At 38.7% G+C, this 27,591-nt stretch overlaps 1 protein-coding gene across 4 annotated transcripts in view; it reads left to right on the top strand.

Moving 5' to 3' along the window:
• USH2A (usherin) overlaps window positions 1–27,591 on the top strand; it is a 371,236-nt gene that overhangs the window by 276,665 nt on the left and 66,980 nt on the right. For all 4 annotated transcript variants that reach the window (XM_072409865.1, XM_072409864.1, XM_072409867.1 and 1 more), the window contains 8 exons: window positions 11,367–11,590; window positions 12,757–12,967; window positions 13,645–13,842; window positions 14,483–14,634; window positions 15,491–15,689; window positions 21,529–21,636; window positions 23,505–23,688; window positions 24,829–24,986. In XM_072409865.1, coding sequence (XP_072265966.1) covers window positions 11,367–11,590; window positions 12,757–12,967; window positions 13,645–13,842; window positions 14,483–14,634; window positions 15,491–15,689; window positions 21,529–21,636; window positions 23,505–23,688; window positions 24,829–24,986 — 1,434 coding nt within the window. The remainder of the gene's footprint in view (window positions 1–11,366; window positions 11,591–12,756; window positions 12,968–13,644; window positions 13,843–14,482; window positions 14,635–15,490; window positions 15,690–21,528; window positions 21,637–23,504; window positions 23,689–24,828; window positions 24,987–27,591) is intronic.

Below are 27,591 nucleotides of genomic sequence, written 5' to 3'. Positions count from 1 at the left end.
TACCTCCCACCTGTCTCTGATTTGGAGGAATTATCCTCTTTGTAGTCTAACTTCCTCCGTTCCTTCGCCACCTCAATTGTCCCTCTTTTATGGGTGAATATAAAGCCGGGTGAATTTATACATCATACGTATATGACACCAATCATTTATTTAAATGTCTCATTCTGAGCACCTAAAAAGAGGACCCGTGACCTTCAATAACATGATCCTGATCAAAGTCTTGAGGTTCAGAAAGATCACATGTCTTGTGTGTTTTGATTCATTTCAGGAATTAAGTTAGAACTAAATTGTTATAGTTTTGTATAAGTGGCCTAAAACCAAAAAAATAAAAATAAAATGTATTTAAACTCCTATGTTTCTGTGGGTATGACACCATGTAAAAAACACAAAATACATAAAAAAATAAAAAAAATAAATTATCATGAATAATTTTATTTAAAAAGGCAAAACACAATGTTTAATAAAATAACAATGCTGTTGACTCATTCGGTTAACCAGACACTTCATTTTATAAATATGTATTTGCCAAGTAAGACGTCCTTTAACAAAAATAACATTGAATTGACTTTCTCACACCAAATCAAATCTCCTTTGTCCCAGTTCAGTTGTCTTTGTCAATATGTATTTTATAAATGGAGTGAATTAACAGATGCTGTTGGGAGGGAAGTGCCAGAGCAGCATTTCCATTTTAGTGCTCTCTCCGGGCGTAGGATGGGTTGTGTAGGAGCGGGATACAGGTGCCCGGGGGAGACGGAACATGCTTTGCATTCCACCATGTGAATGAACACCGACAATGGTGGCCATATATTCCCTGTGTACTACCGGCTTTTACTACGGCTTATTTATAGACTGCTTGTCCTAGGCTAATATTCGCACAGCCCTCTGCGTTTTACTTTTTCTGTGCCCAGATTTATCATAGGGTTGGGCGTCACTGATCATTAAGGATTTCTTTCTGTATGGAGGAGATTTGGGTGCTGTAGAATAAAGCATTTGTAAACCTATAGACTAAAATATCAAATTAGCTTTAAAAATGTTAGTTAAGTAGTTCTCAATATATATTCTGCAGCTTTTATTTAAATATTTCCTGGTGAGTCTGCATCTTTGTGTTGGCACTTCCTGTTATAGGGTGACAACCCCCTGTCCTTGTCTTACAGCTGTTCTCCTGTGTTGTCACCCTTTCAATGGAGACAAGGGGTGCTCTTGCATTTTCCTGTGTTATCACCATCTGTGCACAATGAGCCTCATTCAAGCTGTTCAAGACCAGTGAAGATAGATTATCAAGAACCTGGTTGATCCAGCAAATCTGGAATGACCTAAAAATTTGTTTGCTATTAGTTGGCAAATGTTTTCAATTCTGGACTAGATTCATTCTGGGTTTGCTAGATCTCTAGGTTCTCCAATGATATTCAACCTTCTCCGGTCTTGGAGAGCTTTAATATATCAGGACCCAATAAGTTAAAATACATCTTATATTGCAAAGCCATTGACTGTAGCATTGTTACCAAAATTGCTGAAGGTCAGGGGGGTCAGGGGTACATGTTGAAACTCAATGTTAAAGTATAAGGGTCTATGTAAAAAAAACATCACCCGTTTTTCCAAATTCACAAATTAGATTCAACTCATAAATAGAAGTTGGTTTACATTTTCTAAATTTGTCCAGTGTGAAAAATCTGTATATTTTTGATAAACATCGGGTGAATCTTGGGTTAAAAAAATAAAATGCCTACAGCTGGGAAAATGTGATTTTGGGGTCTAGTTAAAAAGCAGTGAATCAAAAAAAAAAAAGCAGTGAGTGTTTTTTAGTATACATGGACCTGGAAGATTCTCCACTAGGTACAGTTTTAATGAACGTCATATTCACTGCTTTATAAATAGACTCCTGAGTGTTCATTACAAAGCCCCTGACCATGGCATATACACCAAAATTGCTGGGGGGTCAGGGGACCAATGGGAACTTAAAGCTCCCAAGGTAAAAATTAACCCCAGCTGACTTTTAAATTTATATTTCACACCTTTTATTAAATTTCAACCATGCTTTTTATTTTTATTTTTTTGTTTTTTTATTTTTTTATTGGAGACCACAATTCACCATGTATTAGAGAAAAAAAACATGGCGGCTTTTCAGTGCCAGACGTCACATGATAATAAAACTGGTTTCCTGGTTCTACCCTAAATTATCAATTCTGAAGCTCCTCCGGTTTAATGAGGGCCCAGAGCTAGGGGCACATTTTACGGTTTTCTAAACATGTTCTGGGGGATCCAAATTTCTTTCCCCGCCTACCACATGTCGAAATAAAGGGTAATGTTAACAAAATTTTTGCAAAAACATTTAAAAAAATTGCTGTTTTTGCTTTGAAATCTCCTGCTCAGTGCCAATGAATATCCCAGGAAATATTCAAGTGTTGTAAAAATCTTATGGAATAGACTACACGTCACGAGAATGTACACACCACGCATTACCCATAACCTCCAGCCGTGGGGAAAAAGTCTGCCGTAATGAAAGTCCTATTTAAAAACAAGACGCATCGCAGATCCCGCCATGACTTGCTTTATGGCACCAGACAGTATCATTGAAATTTCAGTACACCTAATAATTTTTATTAGCCTTAAATTCATTGCTCACGTTAATTTCCCTTAATTCACAGACTCAAATGCTTCTAATGGATTCGCAGAGAGCTGCAATTCGGTGTAAACTTCTTCCACAACTAACAGCCAATTTAATTTGACATTAGCGCAATTGTTTTATTGCCGGCTGCACCTAAAAAAAAAGATTTCCGCAATGAGGGGATGGATTACATTGTCTCTCCTTCTCTAATGTGCAGTGGATTGTGGGAATTGTGAAATATTGGGCATTTTTCTCTAAGGGGCTGAAAGCTTATTAGTGGACTTTTTCTTAGTGACTAATGAAGCTTCTCTTCTATGTGATCATCGTTATTGGACCAAGAGCAATTCTGATAATATTGAAAGACTACGTAAAATTATTTTATCTGGCATTAAAGAAGTAGAAAATCCAAGGTCTGGCTTAGTATTATTATTAGGATATATTTTATATATATTGTGCATGGTTATTCTGTATTAGTGCTTCTCAACCAGGTTTCCTCCAGAGGTTGTTAGGGGTCCCTTAAACAACGAGAAGTTTGTCATTCTCAGGTCAGTTTAAGTGACACCAATGGTCTTTTTGGCTATCTGTAAGGGTTACATTGATCAGTAATATAAGATAGATTCAGCCCAATGACCACCACACTAATGTACTGCGAGCTGTGGATATAAGAAATATGGAAGGGGATTCCCTAAAAGTTATTTCAAGGGGGTTCCCCTATGTTAAACAGGTAGAAAAGGCTGCATTAGACTGTCAGAGACTGAGGACACATCTCTTCCAATGGCCAGCAATGTAAGAGGTATTCTTTCTGCTGCCCATGACACTAATATACTGTAATCTGTGAATATAGTAATTATAGAAGGGAATCCCTGAAGACATGAAAGTTATTTCAAGGGTTCCCCCATGTTAAAAGGGAAACTCTGGTTTACATTGTGCCTTGCATTTAGTGACAAGGTTTAACTCTTTTTTTAGGGAAGTTCCTCGGCTAACGCATTTCATGCTTATTGGTATAGCTTATTGAAAGGTAAAATGCGTCAGAGAAGCCAGGTCCAGGATGGAGCTTCCATGTGCATTGTGCCTGTAGTAATAAAATTGTACAGATCACTGGCATCATCAGTGTGCAGCTGATGATGCAGTAAGGGGATAAGCTCCATTCTATGCTAAGCCAGCACCTGGGACACAGAGCACCTGACAAAGAAAGGCTAGTCGTTGGATTTCTCCAGTTATGAAGTTGGTGGTTATTAAAGTGAAACTAAACCCAACACCTAAAAAAAATGAAAGATTTGTTATTGCAGAAGTGATAGAGGATGCCACCATCTTCTTCTTTCGCTCTTTGGCCATTTTGATTGGAATGAAAGGTAATTTAGTTCCAGCACTGGGGAACCTAGCATGTGCTCGCTTCCCCTGGCACATCCCAGCTTCCCCTGCATGCACAGCTCGATTTTTAGGATGGTAGTTAAGCAGATGCAGAAGGACAATACTTTTCCCTTTTTAAAGTAAATCCTTGCTGGGTCGCAAATTTTTAAAGTGGAACATTCCTTCCGCTTTACCGTATATCCTAAGCTAATCCCTTTTTAATATAGTATCCCATTAGAGAGAATCCCCTTCAGTTTCTGCCCACTGCACTTCTTTTCTTAGACAGCTGTCACCAGAACAAATTCCCCAGCTAGTAGATTTCCCTATTTATTTTTTGGTAATAATTTAAAATTTTGGATTTCCTATCACTTTTTCCCTTAATGACAATCATTATCAAAACAAATAAGGAGGGTGAACTTCTCTAAATGAGTTATCGTCAGCAATAAAATAAAATGAAGGTTCAAACTGTTCCCTTACCTATCCAAAATGATAAAAAATGGCTTTTTACACTTTAAACCTGTTACTGCAGTTGTCACAACTTATTGCACTTTGCTCTTGGCCATCTCAACGTGCAGCTCTGTGGTATGGCTTATTATAAGCACAGCGCCATCTGCTGGTAAGGACAGGCTACAGCTCCTTTCTAACAAAATTGCAGTTATTGGGCACAAGCACAGCTTAAGGAAATGATTTGCTTTTATGATCCTATTTTAGCCTCAATGCTTCTCTGTAAGACCTGCTGTTCCCACATCTGTGATCCTCACTCCAGCCGTACCTGAAAAGCAGCCTTCCAGCCAACGCATCCAAAGCGCCACGTACCAAACCTCAGCTTAATATCGGTTAAAGCTGATGTGCAGCCTGGAGAGCTTATGCCGTTTAACTCTAATGCTCGCTGTAAAGCATCGCTTTTACAGATTTATTGAATTAGTAATTCACCAGCCAGCTGTGTTTATACATTCCTTCAGCTCTGTGATGCACATTAAATAATTGTTGGCAGCTTTTCATGAAAACAGATTTTTTTTTTCTGATACACTTTCTCCTTGACTTTCCTGGGGAAATGTGATGTGACAGTAAGCGACAAGATGTAGCATCAGCATGTGTAAGTCATAAATCGCAGGGTGCAAACGGGAGCGATCAAGAGGTGCAGCTGGCTGAGGATGCTGACAATAATTATCCCACTCAAGACGTAAAATATTAATATTATTAATATTATTGTTGGGCCTATTTATAAAGGGGAAAACTGCCTGTTGCCAGAAAAAAAGGGTATTTAAAAAAAAGGAAATAATTTTGTCAAAGAAAAGCTGAATAAAAGAAAATTCCAGGTCACCACTTCACCAAACACCTTTATATCATGGCATTGTTGTGTTGGTGCCCAGATTTATAAAGTGGTGATCAGCCTGACTGCCACCTTTTTGGGGACCCATACTTTACACCACTTGCAAACTAATCAATGCCATGTAGAGATCAATGAAAATTTGTGCTTTTTAAAACACCCAGTTCTCCATTTCTCCACTTTAGAACATGTAGGTATGTACACTCCATGAAAGTTAATGGGCCAGGTAACGCTTCTTTTTAAAGTGATGATCATAGCTAGAACTAGTTAAGCCTAAAACTAGTTAAAGGATACCTAAACTCAACACCCCGGCTATCAAGACTTAATGGGAGCGCAGAGCCTTCTAGAATACCTATGTCACGCATCCCGGAAGGCTCTGGCTGCTCCTTCTGCACATGCACAGAAGGGACATTTCCTTCTAGGGGAAAGAGATACCGATCTCACGCATACGCACTTCGATCGGCTCTTCTTTATTTTTTCCCCTTCACAGCGGCTACATCACCTGATCTCGCATCACCTGCGCAGTGCAAGACCGGTTGACAAAGAAAGAAGAACGAAGAAGAAGACGTAAGTGAAGATCAAAGAAGGTGGCGCCCATCAAGGGACCTGCCAGATTAAAGGGGAGTGTGATTTTTTTGTTTTTAGTTTAGTTCTACTTTGAGTCAAAAACTGCAAGGTTAGCTGCCCTCAGATACATCGCAAACTCTTGCTTTGCCTCCAGAAGCTGCAAACCACACTACAGGTCAACCCATTTGCCTAAATTGCCATTGAGCAAAAGCTGCATGCCACTTCCAGGAACTCTTCTGCAATGCAAACACAAACACATGCAAACGCTTGCACAAAGTGGTTCCATACCACTCTCATACAGTCGAATGACAATGATTGGAAATGCAATTGGTCATGCAATGCCCAGTTCCACCCCCAACCATTCCTCATGTAGCCTTGAGGAAGGGACCATGTCCGGCCCTGAAATGTTGGCTTTCCTACATGTTGTGATGGTGCTTTTACAATGAAACAAGAATCCTGTACTTTAGATTGCTGGTGACTTTTTCTTCTGTTTTCATGATCATGTAATACAACACAGTGGTTTACTGCAAGTCTAAAATGGGGCTTACTCTTTTCAAGTGAATTAATCTTCTGATTTAATCTATTCAAGTGATAGGTTACCTCTGTATTCCACTTTTAGAAGAGTGATTGCTAAGGAGCAAAACCTGATTCCACTTTTATGAACACCGTGTAATAAAAGTAGCAATTGGATTTCTGAAAGTGAGAAGAAAAAAAAACTATTTTCCCCTCTTCACTTTTTTTTTAATGGGCTCCTTTGTTTTTCATACATCTTATCACTAAAGATTTAGCATGGCAATGTATTTTTAATGATGACGATTGTACTAGGACAGTCCTTGTTTAGGCTCCCCTGTTTGCTTTGTCTCTTTCAATGGGGACAACAAGCAGCTTTACTCAGGCATTGTCCACTGTTATCACCATCAGCATTCCTATTTTAAGAAATAACAGCCAGCAGTTACTGCAGTACTTTTAGGGCTAAAATATCTGCAGTGACTGTGAGAGATCAGGAGCTGATTTGTGATAAAGGATAGAAAAGGATGATAAAAAGTAATTTATAACAAATTAAAATGATTCACCATTACATAATTAATGATACACACAGCGAGTTAGAAAATGAAACAACATTCATTCTGGGTGAGGATGAGGAAAGATGGTATTCATGTGGCATTCTTTTTATACAAATGCCATATAGGCTGGAAGTGCAAACTCAAATTTATTAATATTATTATTATAATTAAACTGTATAAAGTGCCAACATATTGCGTAGCACTGTACTTTAAATAGGGGTTGTAAATGACAGACAGATACAAACAATGATACAGGAGGAGGAGATGACCCTGCCCCGAAGAGCTTACAATCTAAGAGGAGAGAATACCATTGTGTTTATATTTTATCTGACAAAATAGAAATACTCATGTAATATTAATAATATTAATACAAAAATGCACCTTTAACTGCTGACTACAGTACAATTGCCGCATGTATTGTCACTGTCAGAGACTGAACATCTAGATACCAAAAGAAGGTTCCCAGCATCATGCAATGAGATTCTCAGCCAGTAATAGCTGTTATGGTGAATTGATCCAAACATATCAGCAAATGTTGCTAGCAAAACATCTACTGGCTTGTAAGCACCATCATACTGAAAACTGACTGCAGCATTTAATAGATAGTAATTAGAGATGCAAGTTTGCCCATCCTAATAATTCAAAAATCCACATTTTATATTCATGTTTCAATGGACTAATTACCTGTGTGCCCTTTCTTTCTAGTACAATACCAGATCCATGCTTTGCCTCAACATAGGAAGGCCCAACACTGATGGACAAGGCTTTTCTTATATCCCATCCCCCTAAAATTTAGGGGTTGTAGGGTGATTATGGTAGGATAATTTGGAGCAAAGAGATTTGTATCCTTTCCCATCGGTAAAGGGGTTCTTTAACACGCTTATGACAATAATGTCTTCATAGATCTTGTATTTATATAGAGCTGAAATATTATGCATCACTTTACAAAGTCCATAGTCATATCACTCACTGTCCCACTCTCAAGTGGCTCACATTTCCTTACAGTAATCATATGGTATAACACGGTCTAAGGTCAATTTTTTGAAAAGAAACCAATTCATCTTATTGCATGTTTTTGGAACTTGAATAAGGAAACCAAAATATTCACCCCTAGACTTCAACAAAAAGCAAATTGAGTTAGAGGTGGTATCATTTTTTTCACTCAATCTTACAAAAATTCATTATTGTTGAATTGGCTAAATTTATTAAGAATTTTGCTTAGATGAGTTTTGTGGGCCTCTTTGAGAACAGCAAGTGACATGACTATGAACTTTGTATATAATGGCGCTATATAAATATCAGGGGTTAGCCCTCCGGCCTTTGCAGCGCTAGGTCCCAGGTTCGAATCCCAGCCAGGACACTATCTGCATGGAGTTTGCAGGTTCTCCCCGTTTCTGAGTGGGTTTCCTCCTACATCCCAAAAAACATGCAGTTAGTTTAATTAGCTTCCCCCTAAATTGGCCTTAGACTACATATTGACATGGTAGGGACATTAGATTGTGAGCTCCTTTGAGGGACAGTTAGTGACACGACTATGGACTTTGTACAGCGCTGCGTAATATGACTGTGCTATAAAAAAACTGTGTATTAATAATAATAATATTAATAATAAAAAATAAATACTGTATATTAATATTAATACCAAATTTCTGGTCCAGAAATGTTTAACATAGACCTGGTTTACTGATAGAGGCAAACCACCCCTTGTTTTGCCATTTTTTTATTTGTCTGTCAATGCAAAAATCTATATCAGGAAATCATATTTCTATTACAGAATTATATTATCTAAAGGTATAAAGTGCCATGAAGCCACCAAGATGGTCATTAGATGACCCTACAATAAGGCTCATGTCACACTCTCGATCCTCTTACTGTGATAACCCACAAACTACACAATTTGTTAAGAGCTCTCTCACCTTATTCTTTGGTGTTATTCCCTTGTGAATCAAAGTAGTCAAATTGTTATTGCTTCCTTGCTACCTAGGGAGCAGCAATTTTCACCAGCTAGGGAGCGCCCTCCATTGTCTATAGTGGCAGCTGCAGCATGGCCATTCCAAGCTGGCAAGATGCAATGGCTCAAATTTCCAGTGTGACGTGGGCCAAACAGTATCAGAAGGGAACATATAATTCACATTTAGTCAAGTCACAAAATGTTTAAAAAAATTATAAATTGAGAAATTGCTTTCCAAGTCACCTGTACGTGGCGGGTAGAATCTGCTTCGACTTTGTTTGTTTTGCTATGACAATTGAGCACAATCTCCCCCTCGATAGGTAAAGATCAAAAAGTCAAGTGCTAGGGGTCCTGAGATAAATTAGGGGGGGTCAGAGGCTACAACATGCGGCTTCACAACATTGTCTACCCCTTGCATTTGCAGCTCATTCATGCTGAAGTGATGCACTCTGGGAATAACGAGCAAAGCGCGCTCGGCAACATCTGCTCCTCCTAAGTGAGTTAGTGCACGTCAGACATCTTTATGTCAGAATTTCCTCCGTGATGGATGCAGTCTTCAGAAAATGCTGCATAAAAATCTGCTGTGCCGTTCTGGCTATTAAGTGAAATTACTATTTAAATTAATGGCGCTGTCACAGTTTATCTGTGCAAAGAATGAGCGCTGATTAGGGTATTAAGTAATTAGCAATTTATCACGCTGGAACAAGGTTGATAATAATTAAAAAAGTAATGGTTTACTAAAGATACTAGAAAGGGAGTCACTTTGTGTTATGTGACTGAATTCTTGGCTGAAATTTCCGTTTCTGTCAAAGAAAGAATTTTACGCGCTAGGCCGCATCTTATTATGTTTTCGTCTTTTCCCAAGCTGGAAACGTTCATTATGAAAATTTGAGTCGGCCCGTCAGAAGTCCCTTAAAGCTATTGGGATCAGGGTTGAGTTTTATGAAATAGGTCACACTTTGCAGGAGATGCCTTGCTTGTAACGGGTTTGTTTATTGAGTTGGCACATTGACGTAGCGTTCTGACACTATTTCTGCAGCAGTATACTGAGAACATTAAGCATTTATGCCAGTCCCTGGACCCAACCTTTCTCAGCCTTGTGCTTGGGGTATTTTGTCCATACAATAATCTTAGAAGGGCCAAGGGCACCAAGGCCCTTTACAAGAGCCAATATTGGATGCAAGCCAATGAAAGTGACTTCATTCTTTCATCAAAAAATGTTTAAAAATTCACTTTGCAAGTGAAAACTCCTAAAGGCTTGGCTATATAGAGACAGCTCGACAGTCCGTATTGCTCTGTCTTTAGAAATTTAGAAAAATAACCCACAAACACATTTATACAAAAGAATTATCCACTCTTTTATGTAAATTAAAAAATCTTGTGATAGGTCTACTTTAGTGGTCTGGAGTTCTGGCAGAGCTGTTCAGAGAATCAGGGTGGGTTCACATGCAAATGAATGGGCCTGCAGTGAATCAACACTTATTACATGCATTACCTAATGCACCAAACCTTTGCTGCCCCCAAGAAGAGCTTCAAAATCAGCTGACAAAAAAAAGGCAGTTTTAGTTTCCGTAGATCAACTTGTGATTAATGCATAGAAATGGTTGCACTCAATATTTAAAGCCTAACATAAAAAACAAAAAATTACGAGGGGTAGACATTTTTGCAGAAGAGAAAACCTTCTGGGTGGCTTTTGTTATTTTTTTCTTGCGTGTCATGCAGTATAAAATCTGGCTTTATTCTGGGGGTGCCAGAAATGAACCTAGATGTGGAGGAAATATGTAACTTTAACATCATTAGTGCCCACCCAATGGCTGAAGAAGATCATGGTGGCACCCAGAAAACCTGTAAGCAAAGATGGCGGCTTTGAGGGGTGCAGCAGGTACAGGATCCTGGACCTGTTATCTAGATAAGTGCAAGCTATAATGGGCAAGTGGGCACAGCATTATAGAAAAATCTAACACCCATGAACTCAGATTTAGTTCTTCTCTCTAAGTTGGCAATTCTTTAAGATCTTTTCCAGAACTGACTGGGCCCCTTGCACCCCTGGGGGGCCCATATCATCTGTATTGACAGCTATAGATATAGTTAAACAATTAGTTGCATACTATTTCTCAAACACTATGATGGTCCTGTTGGTGACAACAGTAGGATATGTGGGGTTAGTCTGCTCTGAATCAACCACAAGTCCATGTGCTTGGTTGACTACTCAGATTCAAAGATATAGAAATAAAAAAATGAAAAAGTAATAAAGATATAGAGACAATGTGTTGTCATTCCTGACCATGAACCCTATTGGCAGAATCATCATTTAAATAAAAGCTGAAGATTGAGTGACTTTGTCTACTTTGAAATCTTTCTTTTTGGATAATGTTGTTTATTATCTAATGGGTTTGTTGCTGTGAAATTAAAAAACAAGACAGGCTGAACCATGAAGAACATTGTAGCTGGCACCTTACACAGGCCGTCCCTTATTATGTGCATGGCTGTGTTTTGTAGGTCTGTCCTGCTGTGGCACTGACTACGTGAACATGTCAGAGACAATTTGCTGTGCGGCATCTAATGGACAATTTAAGGCACATCTAAAGCCAAATAATGGGACACCATTAAAATGCTGTGAAGGCGAGCTGATTACCGAAGGGGAGGAATGCTGTAGTGGAATTGGATATAATCCACTGACTCATGTTTGTTCTGGCAAGCCATCGACAGAAGACTTTACCGAGGTAATTAAAGAAATCTGGCTCTTCTCTCTTCTCGCACAACTATAGAAGTGCACTTGGCAACACTTTCTGAACATTAAAGTTTATATAAACCAAAGAGTGAAAATGTAATACATTGTAGATTACCGGTCCCTAGATTTGATGGCTGCATTTGTTTTTTTCTGGTTAAAAAATATGGGAAAAACCTGTTGATCCTGCCACTTCCAGTACACTAAACTAAACAATATTACCTGATTTCTAAGTTCTCTTCTATGGGTTACAGAACTCATTGCACCTATGTAATAGAGAACAGGGAACAAGAAGAAGCAAAAGTTTGTAATCCAAAGACAGCAGCCCAGTGTGACACCACTACAGTACAGTATAGGAAAATAGACATCACAATGCAATACAACCTAGGAAATTACACAATATAATACAATACAGAACTGCAGGGTGTAGGAAAATACACAACACAATACAGTTTAAGAGAATACACAATATAATACAGCAGAGTGTAGAAGAATACACAATACAATACAGTGTAGGAGAATACATGCCAAGCTCCTGGCAAAGAACTATAAAGTAAGTTGTAATTGTTAAGTAATTACCCAATAGGAAAGTATTTGGTAGCCCAGTTCCTACTCACAGTCAGGTCAGGCAGTGTATTGCCACGTTTATGAACTGGTGGGCCATGGGGTTGAAGGGTGAGCACCAAACAGAGCAATTCCAGTTTTTGTTGCTGATTTGAGTAAATTCATCAGAAAAATGGTGGGGTGCATGGACTGTTTGGAGGAGTCCCAAACGTGCAGACATGTCCACTAGAAAGCTATCTAAGACGTCTGCATGGTGGTCAGCTCGGCTTGTCATGAACATGTGGTTAGTATAAAAGTCCCACAGTACAAAATGGCCCATCTGGTAAGTTGGGACATATAATTATCATGTGCCTAGAGCAGCATAAGTGCAAAATAGATCTCTGGATAAATGCTATTTTAGTACAAAAACATTTATGTTGTTGACTCTTTGGAACTTCTGCCAAATGTTCTGCCTTAATTTAAAAAAAAATGCTCTTAGTCAGTTTTCCCATAAAGTAAAAATATTTATTAGTATATTCCCATACTATCAGTATCTGTTTATAATAAATGTTCATCAGCTTGAGAATTCATAACCTTATTTAATTTCCTTTCACTCAGGAGGGAATGTGCTACATCGGAAATTTGTGTCCTGCATCTTTATCTTCTACTGCTCATTGTGGACAGTGCAACTTTAACTCCTCCACTGATTCCTGTTTTTGGGTTAAAGGGAGCAAATCCAATGATGGCAGTCTGCAGGATGGAAGATCAGATTGTCAAACAGATGAAGACATTATCTACAAGGGGGATGCGCACACATATCTGTTCACTGGTAATGTTTATGTTACTTATTGAAAAATGAAAAAAAGGGGACCTGAATGTATAAAAACCCTAACAATACCCATTTGGTTTGCTAAAAAAAAAAACATTAAAAGTGCTTTATGTGCAAAATACCACACAAGAAATCCAGTGAGCTGACAAATTTCACTACAATCCCAAGGAAAGTTATTATCCCTGTCTGGGGATTACGGAACAGCCCGTTATGTAAGTGATATGGGGCAAAAGTGACAAAGCTGCCTTTTCATTGATACAGGGCCCATTTTAGCTTCAACTGGACAAATACTCAGGGTTCCCTCCTCTCCGGGGTTCCTGTTGACAGAATGGCGGGATTTGCAGGGAGTTTAAATGCTCTACATTTACCCACAAACTTTTATTTTCCCTAGGTCCCATTTTGGCTAAAACCAGCCCTGCTGTGCCATAGTGATCATTGTGTAGTGTTTTTGTGTATTTTCTTTTCTATTGTATTGTCTTGTACCACAATTGGCACATATAGAGAGACTTGCCCAGCACCTTATTAAATGTGACAAAAGAAGCTTCTCAGTTTTCCAATGTAGGAAAGTTTTCTTTGTCCATTGACCGGTGACTTCCAATGTTATGATTGTTTCCCCCTTTGAACCCTAATAAATTAATCTGATATAAAGCATCATCACAACTTTTTTGTGTCTCCAGATACCAATTTGCATCCTTTCTCCACATATGAATATCGAGTATTGACTTGGAATAGTGCTGGTCACGGTTTCAGCAATATGAGCCAAGTGACTACTGATCAGGACATACCTCAGGGAATACATCCACCGAAATGGACTCTAGTGGGTAACCGTGAGGACATGATTTCTCTGACATGGGAGGAGCCCTTCAAATTAAATGGTAATGGTAGAAATCAGATTCAAAATAGTATTGTGATGTGATCTTTGTATAGAGAATGCTTTAAGAATAATTAAAAACCTCAGTTGTACCAAAACTGTCCTGTGCCAATAACAACTGTAAAATTTTTAATTTCCCCTTACTATTTGCCTTATTGGCAATGGTTGCCAGGACAAAAAATAGAATCTCCCAACTGGGGACATGGACACCTTGCAGAGGTCCCTAGACTGTCCCCTATCCAAAGCTCGGGGAAAATTTATATCTGTTTTATCCCCACAGTCTCTGTTTTTTCTTTGCCACTCTCGGGCCCCGTTTCTTCCCCAATAGTGTCTACCTACGTAAGTCCCACATTGTTTCCCCAACAGTCTCCTGTACAGCCCCTCCTCTGCAGCCAGTGGCACTACTTACCATCAGGGTCACATCCAAAATTGTGCAAGATTCACACCACGGGAGGAGCTTACCCTAGATTAAAGGGGGCAACTGTCGAAAATTTATGCTATGATCCATAGACCATAGCTATTCCACCGGCCTTAAGTAAATGACTGTTTTCATAAATAATTAAAATCTCCACTCTTGGAGAACATGCTATTGTTTCCTGTAAAAAGAAGTATTTCAATACTGACAGTGTTTTCTGTGGCTGTAGGAATTGTTCATTATGTTCTCCTGAGGGACAGAACAGAACGCTATAGAGGGGCAGAACGAAACTTCCAGGATCGTGGAGGGATCCAACCCTATATAGAGTATACTTACCAGGTTCGGGCCTGCACTATTGCTGGGTGCTTAGACAGTGCTAAGGTGAGATATATGTGGGATATACACATATATATATATTTTTTTTTTATTTGGATATATTTAATGATCTGTAGGTAATATGTAAATGGATATATATTCTAAAAAACCTCCAACTCATTTCTAATGTAATCCTTTCCAATGACAAAAGACTGAAAGATGCATGAACGCGCACTGCACATACAGCACCGTTCTGCTCTATGGAGGGGAGAGAGGGGAAAACCCCGCTGCTCTTTCTCCAACTTGTAGTTGTTAGTTGTTCATGGATTCGCCAGAACAGTATCCTTGATTGATGTCAGACAATCACTGTACACACATCAGTTTCTTGTCCGATACTAGCCCTGAGGCTATTGTAGGGTGAGAATCATCTGACTTGTGTACATAGCCTAAGTAAAGACAACATTTAAAAATAAATATTATACTGTTGCATTTCACTTTTTCTGAAATTATCTAACATTGTAACAATGTCTTAAAAGAGATTCACAAATCAACCAAAAGCTTGTAGCAAATCAGTCGGCTCTTACCAGGAATTTGCTGCAAAATACCCATTCACTTTATCAGCTAATGCAATTTGGGGGAAGAAACTGGTAAATTGATTTAGAGGACCATTTATCAATGCTCTTCTATACTGCAGAGTGCAAACCATTTCCCCCCAAACAGGAAGCCAGTGCTTCCATATTGGTTTCCTGTAGGATGATACTCTGCTCCATATTGAGCATACCAGTAGATCATAATATTACTTTCTATGACTAAAGGTTTTTGATGTAATATTGGTATTGTAAGGAAGGTCATTTTTTTAAATGTACCTTTTTTAATGGAAATTTTGATCAGTTCTTTTTAAATGCAACTATTTTTTTTAAAGGTGATTGCTGCCACAAAACAAGGGGTTCCTGAAAATGCCCCACCAACCATTGTAACCACAGTAAATTCTACAGCTCTACACGTCAGCTGGACAAAGCCAATGAAACCTAACGGTGAAATTAGAGAGTACCGGCTACATCAGGTGGACAGAGGTCTCATCTATTCCAGCCCATCAGGGAGGAAGCAATATACAGTAACAGGTATGTAAAAAAATGATATACAACTACTTTTATAATATAAATGGACAGGGGCGGCCTGCTAGCTTATGCTCGAAGGAGTATGGGAGGACGGCCGTGATGATAGTGCGAGTTCATTGGTGGAAGCCATAATGGTTGTTGACAGAATAGCCCAATGCTAAACAATTCTATGAATTATAATTGATAATATTACAGCTGTGATAGCAGAAAAAATGCCACCTCCAGTGACCATGGCACCCCAAGGTGGCCTTGTGTGTTAATGGATAGTCATGTATGTTGTAGAGGTACAAGCTCCATCATTCTAGTGCCCAATTTGCTAAACTTCTCAATACTCTCAGCTCTCTACAACATAAAGATTAGCCAAGAACTGGGGGTTATTTGATATAACACAAGCATATCACACTTGCATACAAAGTGGTTTGTTGTCACAGTACCTCCATCACCTGTCCAACGTGAGGTATTTGGAGTCTGCTGTCTGCTGCAGGAACAATAAATCCCTTATTTAGGGATCCTCCCTACAAAACCCCAAACATTGAATAGCCTGCTGGATATGTGTTGATGTAACAGGTGTAATTCAGCAATAAACACAGTGCTCAATAATGCAGTGACTGACATCCCACACATGGATGCAGTACATATGTGACATAGGACAACACATGGTAGTGTATTGAAGAAATGAAAAAAATTAAAATGTAGAGTGGTTTTTTGGCATATTACCATATTAGTTGGGAGCCCATTCAATATGATGGGAAGGATGGAAGGTGGAGCGCAAGAAGCAATATAATTGTGCGCAATGATCTAGTGCTAACAAAGGACACGCTGAGAAAAGCTCATCACTGTGTCAAATCTTTTTTTCACTGTCCATTCATTGAGTGGGCTTGAGGAGAAAACCTAAAAATGGAATTCTATGTAAACCCATTTACTAAAATGTTATATATATATAGTAACACATTAACACTAGTGGTTTCACATGGGGTGCCAGGCATATAAATTGGTGCACTGCTGTGTCATTGTTCTTAATGGCATCACAAATGCCCCCCACCCAAAACACTGCGGAAACACACCGACTTTCAGTGCTGTGTTCTGCACTTTAAAAGATTTTTCATCCACTGAAGTGCATTAGACAGAACAAAAATTTGACCATAACACAATGCATGCCAATACATCCAGCAACCTGCATTCCTTTTTCAAAAATGGATAACACAGCTTAGCATGAATGGGCCTTAAAGGTGACTTCAAAAGACATTTCTAATATTTTTAAATCTGCTGCCTTTAAAAAATACCTGCTGATCTTGCTATGGAGATCCTATTCCAGGCACCTGAATAGGGTGACAGCACCCTCTTCTTGTTTTACGGTTGCTCTTTTGCATTGTCACCCTTTCTAAGGGCTTCTAATGGACCATTTTAACACATTAGGCAGGTATAGTCCACGGTTGTCACCAGAATAAAAACCTTCTCTGATAAAACCCTTTCATGGAGCGCATGGAAATGCAAAGAAGTGACAGTCAATCAGCAGCACACAGATGCAATGTTATACATAAATTATTAATTAATAATAAAAAACTGACATCGGCCAGAACAAGCTTTTTTTTTCTGGATGATCCCATCAATGCTGCGCCTATATTCTTAGAGATTTTGTGAGAAGGGCAGCAAATGCGGGGGTTGCGTGAAATCCATAAATTGCTTATAATCCTCTAAAGATGTTAAAGAAAAGCCGTCGGTAATCAGAGACCGAAGTCCTCGCTTAATTATTTAAAGGTGTTATCAATGCTTTAAGTAAACGCAGGAAACCTTGGGCCCTCACAACGAGCTGGAGGCTTCTGGGAGGCCACGTGCAGCCGCTATCTTCTTCTCAAATTCTCTAATGCAAACAGCACATGGCAGCTTGTCAATAAAGGCCTCTTATATCATTTATTAGTGAATACCTCCACCGCCCTGTACAGAACAATTTGCTTCACCTTGTGTTACCATTACCTTTCAAATGAGTCAGAGGGAATGCGGCAGAAGGAGGGAGGCAGATTGGAAAACCTGGCACTAGGTAAGCTTTATCGGGTGTCATCATTTGTATTAAGTCTTAGAATATCAGAGGGATCTGTTTATAATTGTTTTCAACCAACGTTTACCCAGATTTGTGATTTTTATGCACAATTAATACATTTTTCTAACTTAAAAACTTACTTTACACAACCTAGTATAAGGAATGATGCACCTTGTGCATATTTTGACATGTCACACCAATGACCAATCACTAGTAGTATTTTTTAGCTGTGTGTGCTCGTATGAAGTATCATGAAAGTTGGTGCCCTGTGGCATAATAAATGTCTTTTAAGGCCTTATATGCCAACTTAATAGTAAATACAGAAAATAACCACAAAGAAAAAGAAGGTTTTTTTGGCAAACAGTGGTAATGTATTATTCTTTGTCTTTCATAATTCATTATCGGTGAATTAAAGACTGGGTTTCAGTCGTGGTAACAATGATAACAGTCCATATAAATAATGAGGCCAAAAGGGCACCAGACAATAGTCATCTAGTAATTAATAGCAGAATGGTACAAATACTTGTCGCATACGTATAAGCTGTTTACTGTATACCTGACACGTTTTGCCTGTTTTAGGCTTCCTCCTTCTTTTTCTTTGTGGTTATTTCCTGTGCTGTGTGTGCTCATTTGGTTTAGAGAATGAAAAAAAATGAAATTTAACATCACAAACTTTCCAAATGTTTTGTAAGTCTCTGACAGTCATCTACAGCATGTCCCTAGTCTCTGAGAGTCTCTTAGAATGTGTCTTCAGTCTCTGACAGTCCTATGCAGGCATGGGCAAACTATGGCCTGTGGGCCATATACGGCCTAATAGGGGTGTTTCTCTGGCCCTTTGGGTGGCCTGCCGCTGGGGAAGGGGGCACCGGCCAGAGCCCGAACACGTTCCCCGAGTTTGCGATGGAGTAGGCAGGCTGTGTCCATGCACACAACCTGCCCACTCTGCCATCGCAGGCTTAGATCTGCGATTGGAGAGTGGGCGGGGTTATGTCATCATGACATCACGTTCAGTGGCGTCATTATGGCATATCCCCGCCCACTCTCCCATCGGCCTGCCCCCCTGTCAATTTTAATTTCAGATTGTGGCCCCTGACTAAAAAAGTTTGCCCACCCCTGGTCTTATGTAATGTATCTCCAGTCTCTAACAGTCTCTTAAAACATGTGTCTAGTCTCTGAGAGTTTCTTAGAATGTGTCTTCAGTCTCTGACAGTCCCATATAATGTATCTCTAGTATCTAACAGTCTCTTGAAACATGCCCCTAGTCCCTGATAGTCTCTTGTAATGCATTTCTAGTCGTTTACAGCTTTATGTAATGTCTCCTCAGTCTCTGACAGTCTTTAGTAATGTGCATTTTATCTCTGATAGTCTAATGCAGTGATTCTTGACCTTTTAACCTGGAGAACCCTTTAAAATATCTTTCAGTTCTTCAGGGAACCCCGTTCTATAATTACTGTATCCAAAGTTCACAGTACATTAGCATGGTGGTCAGTTGGAAGAATGCCTCTCACATTGATGGCCAATAGGAAGGCTGCCAACTTTAAAGATTGCCAAAAAGATCATTGGAGTCACCTAAACTGACCTGAGAGTCACAAATTGCTCATTGCTCAAGGAACTCCTAGGAGCCTCTGGAGGACATCTGGTTCAGAAACACCGGTCTAATGTAAATTCTACTTAGTTTCTGAGGGTCTGTTATAATGCATCCCCAGGCTTTGACAGCTTCTGGAAATCTCTTATAATATATCTCCAGTCTCTGTATTCTGTATTATGTCCCCAGTCTCCATCCATGCTCCCTCACTCACAGGACACCAAGGATCATACATGCCAGGTCTGGTTCTTCCTAACATTCCGCATAGTATTCCTAGGTCCCCTCCCTAGCACCTATCTCTATTTTGCTCCAGTTACTAGCAATGCCTGTATTTTTTACACATCCCTCCAGAAGCTCTGTCCTCCAAACCTTCAACACATAGATCCAGACACGTCTGCTCCCCGTCCTGCGCACGTCTTCCTGCACTAATTGATTTATTTGATTTTAGAGCGGCTGTGCCTGGGCTTTGATTTAGTGCGAGGGAACTGATGGAGATGCGACAGTCACTAATTGGGGCCTGTTGTGTCCTGGAGAAAAGTGCTGTGCTCGGCAAACGACTTCGGCGCACAAAGACGTTCTTTAGCCGGCCGTAGCTCTCGGCGAAGGTCATTTAAAGATGACATCTAGAGTCCAGCAAAATCTTCCAGCAATATAATCACAGGGCAATTCCAGCCGAATCTGGTGCCTTGTTGGTGCTGGGAGCTAATTTACTATCTCTCGTTTGCCTTCTGACATTACTTCTGCTGTTCTACGCGGCGCGCTGACATTTTGCAGGTTACGTTTAGCAGGCTGTGGGGCTAAACAGATTTATGGCTGTTAGGAAATTTGTGTGGCTTACTGTCAGGGGAAAAGGGGCTTTTTATCAGGGTTTAGTTTTATTAGGTTTCCCTCTTTAATTTCCTACAACGGTGAGGAAAATTGAAGTCACCTAAGTCATGTTCCCTTGTAATGTAAGTCTTAAGAGACCCTGTCATGGGAAAAAAAAAGTTTGCAGGTGCAAAGTGAAAGCAGTGCAAGGTGCATGTGGCTAAAAGCTGGATATTACAACTAGAAAGCAAGCTGCCTAAAGTTTTAGCCTTTCCTGCCTCTTGCACATTGTTATTGGCCAGTGAGGTTGCCAATCCTGGTGACGGTCCATTAGGAATATGAAGAAGGGCGAAAGGAAGCAGCAAATGCCAATAGTGCTTGGTAGTGCCTTGCAGAACAGCTAAGGATTTAGTCATAAGCAAGGTATTTGAGGCTGCTGTGTGTCTGCTTTAAAGGAAACCTGTACTGATCATATAGGAAGAAAGTCACTGCTAATGTCCTCTGAAGATGCTAATTGCCTGTTTGCCAATGTTTTTAAAACCTTCTTATTATCACAAGGCCTAAATATCAAAGGGAAATGGCTACTCAAAAAGAAAAATGCTTTATATATACTCAAATAATGCTCTTTTTATTTGTCCCATTTATAAAATGGTGATTGGCCGAGAAAGTGGCCACTTTTCAGCAGAATCGACTCTTTTAGATTTCCGCTATTACTGCTGAAAAATCGCCATATTTAGTAAGTTGGGATCAGTTTGATCTACAATTTATGGAAAAGACATTGTGCACCATAGAGATCAGTAATGTTGGTTTCAAAAGTGGCGATCCCGGGCACAAAGCCCATCACCACTAGAGGTGGTCCATGAAATGCAGAAAAATTGGGCTTTTATGCAATTTACATGCTAATTTCATGCAAAAGTGCACCGACTTGAAACCAAGCCAATCACACTCTGCAAGTATAGAGTTTATATGGCTAATTTTCAAGTAAGTAAATTTTTTGGCATTTCTTTGGCTATCTCTAATTACCACTAGTTGCCAAATTTAAATGTGGTGAATGCATCTATAAAAAGTAGCGTTCAGTTACTCAATTCAGTTGAATTGCCAATTTAGATTAATTATTATTATATATATTATTAATGGTGACAACACCCACTTGCTGTGCTGCACCTATGGAAAAGTGGTTTGGTCACCATAGAAAAGGAATCCAGGAAACGTACCCTTCCGGTCGTCTCTATAAAAAATCAAAGAGGTATTCTGTATTTACTGAGCTGAGTTTGGCTTGGCTGATAGGATTTTGCTGTAACAGAAAGGCAGGATCAGCTGGTAAATACTAAAATAAAAGAAAATTATTAAAGTTTGTTGTTTTTTCCTAATCTGTAATCAATTGAATTGTTTTCTCTTTCAATTTTTTGTAGGACTTGAACCATACACAAAATATTTCTTCTTTCTTGTCACTTGTACCTCATTTGGATGCAGTAACAGTGAGGTGTCTACAGGTCAGACGTCACAAGCTGCTCCTCAAGGTAAACAATATCACTTACCGTGAAATAGAACTCAATGTTGTCTATGCACCAAACAATGGACCTGATCCCACTTTTTGCCAAATCTGAGCACAATATGTGACTTCTTACTTTCAAGTTGAGGATCTGGAGCATTGTTACTTTATAAACATGGATGATCCCATAAAATAAATAAAAGCACATGAGCAACATGTGCATCTGCACAACACATACATGTGCAAAGCCTAACTTCCACACCAACACTGGTAAAACATAAAAACAGAATCTACACCCTCTCTTGCCAAAAAGGCAGCTCATTTGGTTCATTACTTTCCTTGATCCCTGCCCATAGCCACACAACCTCTCTTCCATATGTGTGAGCCTTCAGAGAATTCTCCATCCCATGCATGCTTATATAGGACACTTTTGGGGAAAAAGCTGTGCAAGTGAAAGCAATGCTGCACAAAAACATGGAGCAGGTCAGATCCCCTCGCTGGCAGATCCCCTTTTACAGAACCCCTTCCCTTTTAACACAATAACGACACCTGTGGGTATATCGCAAATGGCCTCACAACTGTTTATTACAAAATTATAAAATCAAACATTCTCAAATAATATGCAAATATTAACCTTACAACATTATAGTACTTACAGAGATAATTGAAATATGATCCCCAGCAATCCACATCAAGTGGTCTGCCACATTTCAAAATACAAATATGTTACATTTAAGTTTTTACAAAGAATTGGGACTTTTGAGGCCGAACAAGTTAAACATTGGTAGACATAGGGCAATTCTTTAGACAAAAATCTTTAATACATATATAGGTAACTACATAATTTTAAAACCAGCTAAAACAACAACAAACAGTTGTGAATACATAATTTATTTTAGTAGCTCTATCCTCTACGCATTTCATGGAACCAGTGCACTTCCTCAGGAGGAACATTTGAGAGCTTTTTACTGATGATGATTCATCCCAAAGCGTAATAATGCCCTGAACTAGTGAACTAGTACTTGCAGTTGTTTTTTTTTGACACTTTGGGGGTTGACTAACCAAAGGAATACAATCTACTCACATCATAAAAAATGGGCAGTACGGTGACTCTGTGGTTAGCACTCTGGCCTTTGCAGCGCTAGATCCCAGGTTTTATTCTCGGCTGGGACACTATCTGCATGGAGTTTGCAGGTTCTCCCTGTGTTTGTGTGGGTTTTCTCCGGGTACTCCGGTTTCCTCCTATATTCCAAAAACATGCAGTTAGGTTAATTGGCTTTCCACAAAAATTGACCCTAGACTGTAATAAAGACATATGACTATGGTAGGGACATTAGATTGTGAGCCCCTTTGAGGGACAGTTAGTGACATGACTATGGACTTTGTACAGCGCTGCGTAATATGTCGGCGCTATAAAAAATACTGTGTAATAATATTAATAAATATTAACAATAATCATTTCCTAAAAAAATATTTCACCTAAACTAGTAAATAAATTGAGCTTTGCTGACTTTAACCATCCAATCATATGCAAGGTCATTTTTTTTCTTGAACATGATTGGGTATTGTTTGCAAAGTGAACTATCATCACATTAACTAAGCTAAGTGAATTCAGTCATAGACTATTCTTTATCCTTTGCATATCTTATTGATTATTCCTTGCAATGTGATAAATCATTTTGGTAAGCCTAAATTCAGCCCCTATAATACTATAATAAATAATGATAAAAAAAAAGATAAAAAACAATAGCTTTTCTTTTAATGATTTAATAATAAAAAAAAATTTTAAAAAGAAAATTATAAAAAGAAAAAAAAGCAAAACAAATCATTTTATCTAGAAAAAGCCCATAAATATCTCATACAGTTCTCATATCAGCTGTTCTTCTCCTTTTCTAGGAGTGTGGTTGAATCCCCACCACATCACAATCAATTCATCGGCCCTGGAACTATATTGGAAGGAACCAGAGAGGCCCAATGGGATGGTTTCTCAGTATAGGCTAATACGGGACGGTACAGTCATTTCCACAAGAAGTGGGGAATATCTGAATTTCACCGATTCTGGCCTGAAGCCCAACAGCAGGTAATGTTTAACACTGATCTATATTAAGCTCTCAGCCATGATTAACAGAGATATTGTATCTGGGCTCGGCACAAACAAGACTTTTACTTCCTCTTTTAAAAAGGGAAAAATCATTATTACTTAATCATTCAGAGGCATTGACAGAAACTCCTGCAGGACTTTTGTCATTGCACATATTGAAGAGACTTGTATCGACTGGAGGCTGCTTTTTACTGCTATTCTAACATAAAACTAGATCACCCATAAAAAAAAGAATAAAAGTTCTTTTTTCACCTCTGTATTTTCCTCCTGATTGGTCTTTGGGTTTTCAGACTTTTTTTGTTACTTTTCATTGCAGAACCTAATTTTCAATATATACTATTTTTAGTTTAGATCTTTAAAAAAGAAGATTAAATTGAACAATTAAAGTAGCTTTTGTTGCAATATTCACTTTAAACTCTGTAATATTTTTACTTACTTTACAGTATTTTGAAAAGAATGACAGCCAGGTCACTTTTACTGAGCCCAGGGTGTCAAAGACTCACCCTAAGGCTATGTGCAGACTGGTAGTCAGGTTGTAGTGCAGTTACAGCTTCCTAATGCCAGTGAAACCTGATGGACAGAAAAAAGTACCTATAATTTTCACCCTTTGCAACCCGATTGAGAAAGAATAGGAGCGACAATGGGCAGTTCGGTAGTAAACCTCTCACTGTCAATGGTTTCAGTGACCGAGTGACTGTCAAGGTGCCAGCCACCGGGAGCCATGCAGGATTGCTTGATCCTGAATCTGCCATAAGCCTGTTACTGAATAGTAAAGAAAGCACAAAGATGAGCATATGTTCATGTTGCGCTGTGTTCTTTCCCTATCAGCATGCTCACTATCAGCATATGACCTGATTGGCTCCTTGTGTTGCTTCTCCTTCTTCCCTAATATCTGCTATACTGGACTGCAAAGAGCTGTTACTAAGTCACATTTGGGTGTTTACACTGCTTGCTACCAAAATACAAAATCCCATTTAATGATGTAATATTTATTAGAAAACTGCATTTATTTCTTCTATGGTGAGTTAATGTCTGTATGTCTAGTGCCTTAAAGAAAATGTACTTAGCCTGCCAATTCTAACAAAAGACACTGAAGATATTTTGTATTTTCCCTTTAAGGTACACATACCAGCTGGAAGCCAGAACAGAGGCAGGCAGCTCCATCAGTGATGCCTATGTTGTAGAAACTCCCATGAACACCCCAGAACAAATTCCTACACCGCACAATATTACAGTGCTTGGACCGCAATCAGTATTTGTGGCATGGGATCTTCCAGGTAAAAAATACATTGCAAAAAATAACATAATTTGTACGGGGAATAAAATTCACATTTTTTAGCAATGAGTAGATTCAGCAGTGATGATTGGTAAAGGTGGGTTAGTCTATGACTAGGGATGAGCGGCAAATTCGGCCGTTCTAGCTTACCGAAATTGTAAGCGAGAATGGCCGGTGTAAATTCGCCGATCGAGCTCGAATTTCAAAAAACATTTTTTCAAAAAAAAAAAAAAAGATGGCTGCGGGTTGCGCTGATCAATGAATGCAGTGCCGGCTGCATTCATTGATTAGCTCAGTGTATGATCCCTGGCACTAGAGGTTAAATGGGTTACAAGTTTCCCCATTCAAAACCTCTAGTGCTCTCAGATTGGCTGAGGAAAGCTTTCCTCAGCCAATCAGGGAGCACTGGAGGATTTTAATAGAGAGACTAGTCCTCATTTAATCTCTAGTCCTCAGGGATCGCAAACAAGAGGATTCTCAGGGAATCTTGTGAATCTTCCTATTATAATTTCCTTGATCTTCTGATGGTTTTGCTGAAATTTCGCTGAACCATCTGAAGTTCGAGGGATTTTTCTTGCTCATCCCTATCTATGACCAATATCTGTGTTTTGTGTGAGAGTTAAGAGTTATGAAGCAAAACTCTAGTTTTAAATTACATATAACCATTATAATACCCCAAACCAGCTGAAATAAAACAAAAGCTACATTACTTACCTCTCCTGGATACCATTTTTCTTCCGGATTTGTTGGGCACCAATGTCTTCCAACCCACTGCTACAAAGCTTCCGATGTATGATTTACCATGTATGTGCAAAAAGGAAAAAAAATGAAGCTGTTTTAAAGTAAAGAAAACAGAGACTAAACTATTTTGTAAATTAATTCTATGATCATATACGTTACATCACTGTGGTCTGTAGCCTATAGGGGGACCTATTAGTTTCAAACTATGGATGTACTGGGGTTACTTGGATACTTTTGGTAATTCCTTGTAGTCTTTAAAAATGCAGTAGTTGTCTGTCTATTTATGCCCTTTTTTTTGTTCCCTATCTTTTATTTCTCCCTTCTCCCTAACTTTTTCCTATCTTGCACTTAACCCCACCCAACAACATATGGTTTGACTAGTATTTTTTTTTATATATAATATACATATTTCCCTCTTTAGCCTTTATTTGATTATAACTTCCAGGATGTTCAATTGGTCCACGTCCCTCTTGAGCAGGTTGTCCATTTCTTCCCCTATGGTGAAATCTGTTTCTGTGTCTGCTAACACTTTGTTCCTTAAACACACCAGAAGTTTTCTTTTCTTGCTCCATGGTAAACAATCATTGTGCATTGCACATTATTGTATAAAATTCTATACTAATATTTTTCATACGTCCTGTTTTGGAAAAAAATGTGTTCTGTATTTGCTACCATTTCAGCTTTTAAAAAAGCTTATCCAACAAATTAAAAAAATTGTGATTTTTACCATGTCCAATTCTTGTTTATTATATACTTATTCTATGCATTCCAGTACATTTAAATAAAACAAACAATCTCTTTGAATCTGACACACAAAGATAACAAACAGAACGCATTATATTCCCCAATCACCAAAATGCAGACATAAAGTATAATTTTCTAAATTGAATTGACTGCTGATAACATAAACAAATGCAGAAATATTGCGATCTAATACACAAGCTAACACATACTTGTAGAATAATCCCCCAGATATCCTAAGCAGCCCTGTTTTTAATATTAAATGATGGGACAGATTTGCATTGCCATCCAAGAACACACTGTAATTGAGAGTGACATCTGAAATGTACATTTTATTAGAAAGGTTTTATTATGCTTCCCTGTTGTGTATTGTAATGATTTGACATCATGTGTCGGGTACGGCTGAATATTGTGCTGTGTGTAATGTCGACGTAGACAGCTAAAGAACACTTTTCAACCTCCCTAAAGTGGAACTTATTTAGAAAATAAAAATGTTCATATATGATTGAGCCTGTCACAAGCATTGGAGTCCCCCATAGCATAACAATTACAACTGGATATATTAGGTCTGATTTATTAAAGCTTTCCAAGGCTGGACAGGCTACACTTTCATCAGTGAAGCTGGGTGATCCAGCAAACCTGGAATGAATTTCTTCAAATTCATTTGCTATTTCCTAGCAAATGTTTTGAATCCTAGAACAGATCTATAAGTTTGCTTTAAGAAATCAGGCCCATTAAATCAATCACATGCTGTCCACAACTTGTGTACTTTTGATAGATACTTACTAAAAAAACTCAAAATATTTAAACTCCAATTATCATCTTATGTGATCAGTCATTGCAGAATTATTATCGAATTGACTTTTCCAACGTATTTGAACAAGCAACTGTTAAATCATCATTTAAAAAAAAAAAGTCAACAGTAATATCAGTAGATAAAATGGTGCACTGAAGAAAAAGTTATTACCCCCTTCAACTCAGAAGTCAGTATTACCCTCTTTAGCAGAAATTACTTTTTGTAGTTACTTGAAAAGTTGTCATTAAACTCCATTGACAATTTGGTGACATTTTTAAACCATTGCTCTATGCATAATGAGTTGCAAGACACGCATGGGTTGTTCTGC

Source organism: Pyxicephalus adspersus, chromosome 4, assembly GCF_032062135.1.
Source record: "Pyxicephalus adspersus chromosome 4, UCB_Pads_2.0, whole genome shotgun sequence".
In the NCBI taxonomy this organism is placed as follows: Eukaryota; Metazoa; Chordata; class Amphibia; order Anura; family Pyxicephalidae; genus Pyxicephalus; species Pyxicephalus adspersus.
The sequence above is the reverse complement of the archived record's forward strand: the minus strand, read 5'-3'. Positions and strand labels throughout refer to the sequence as shown.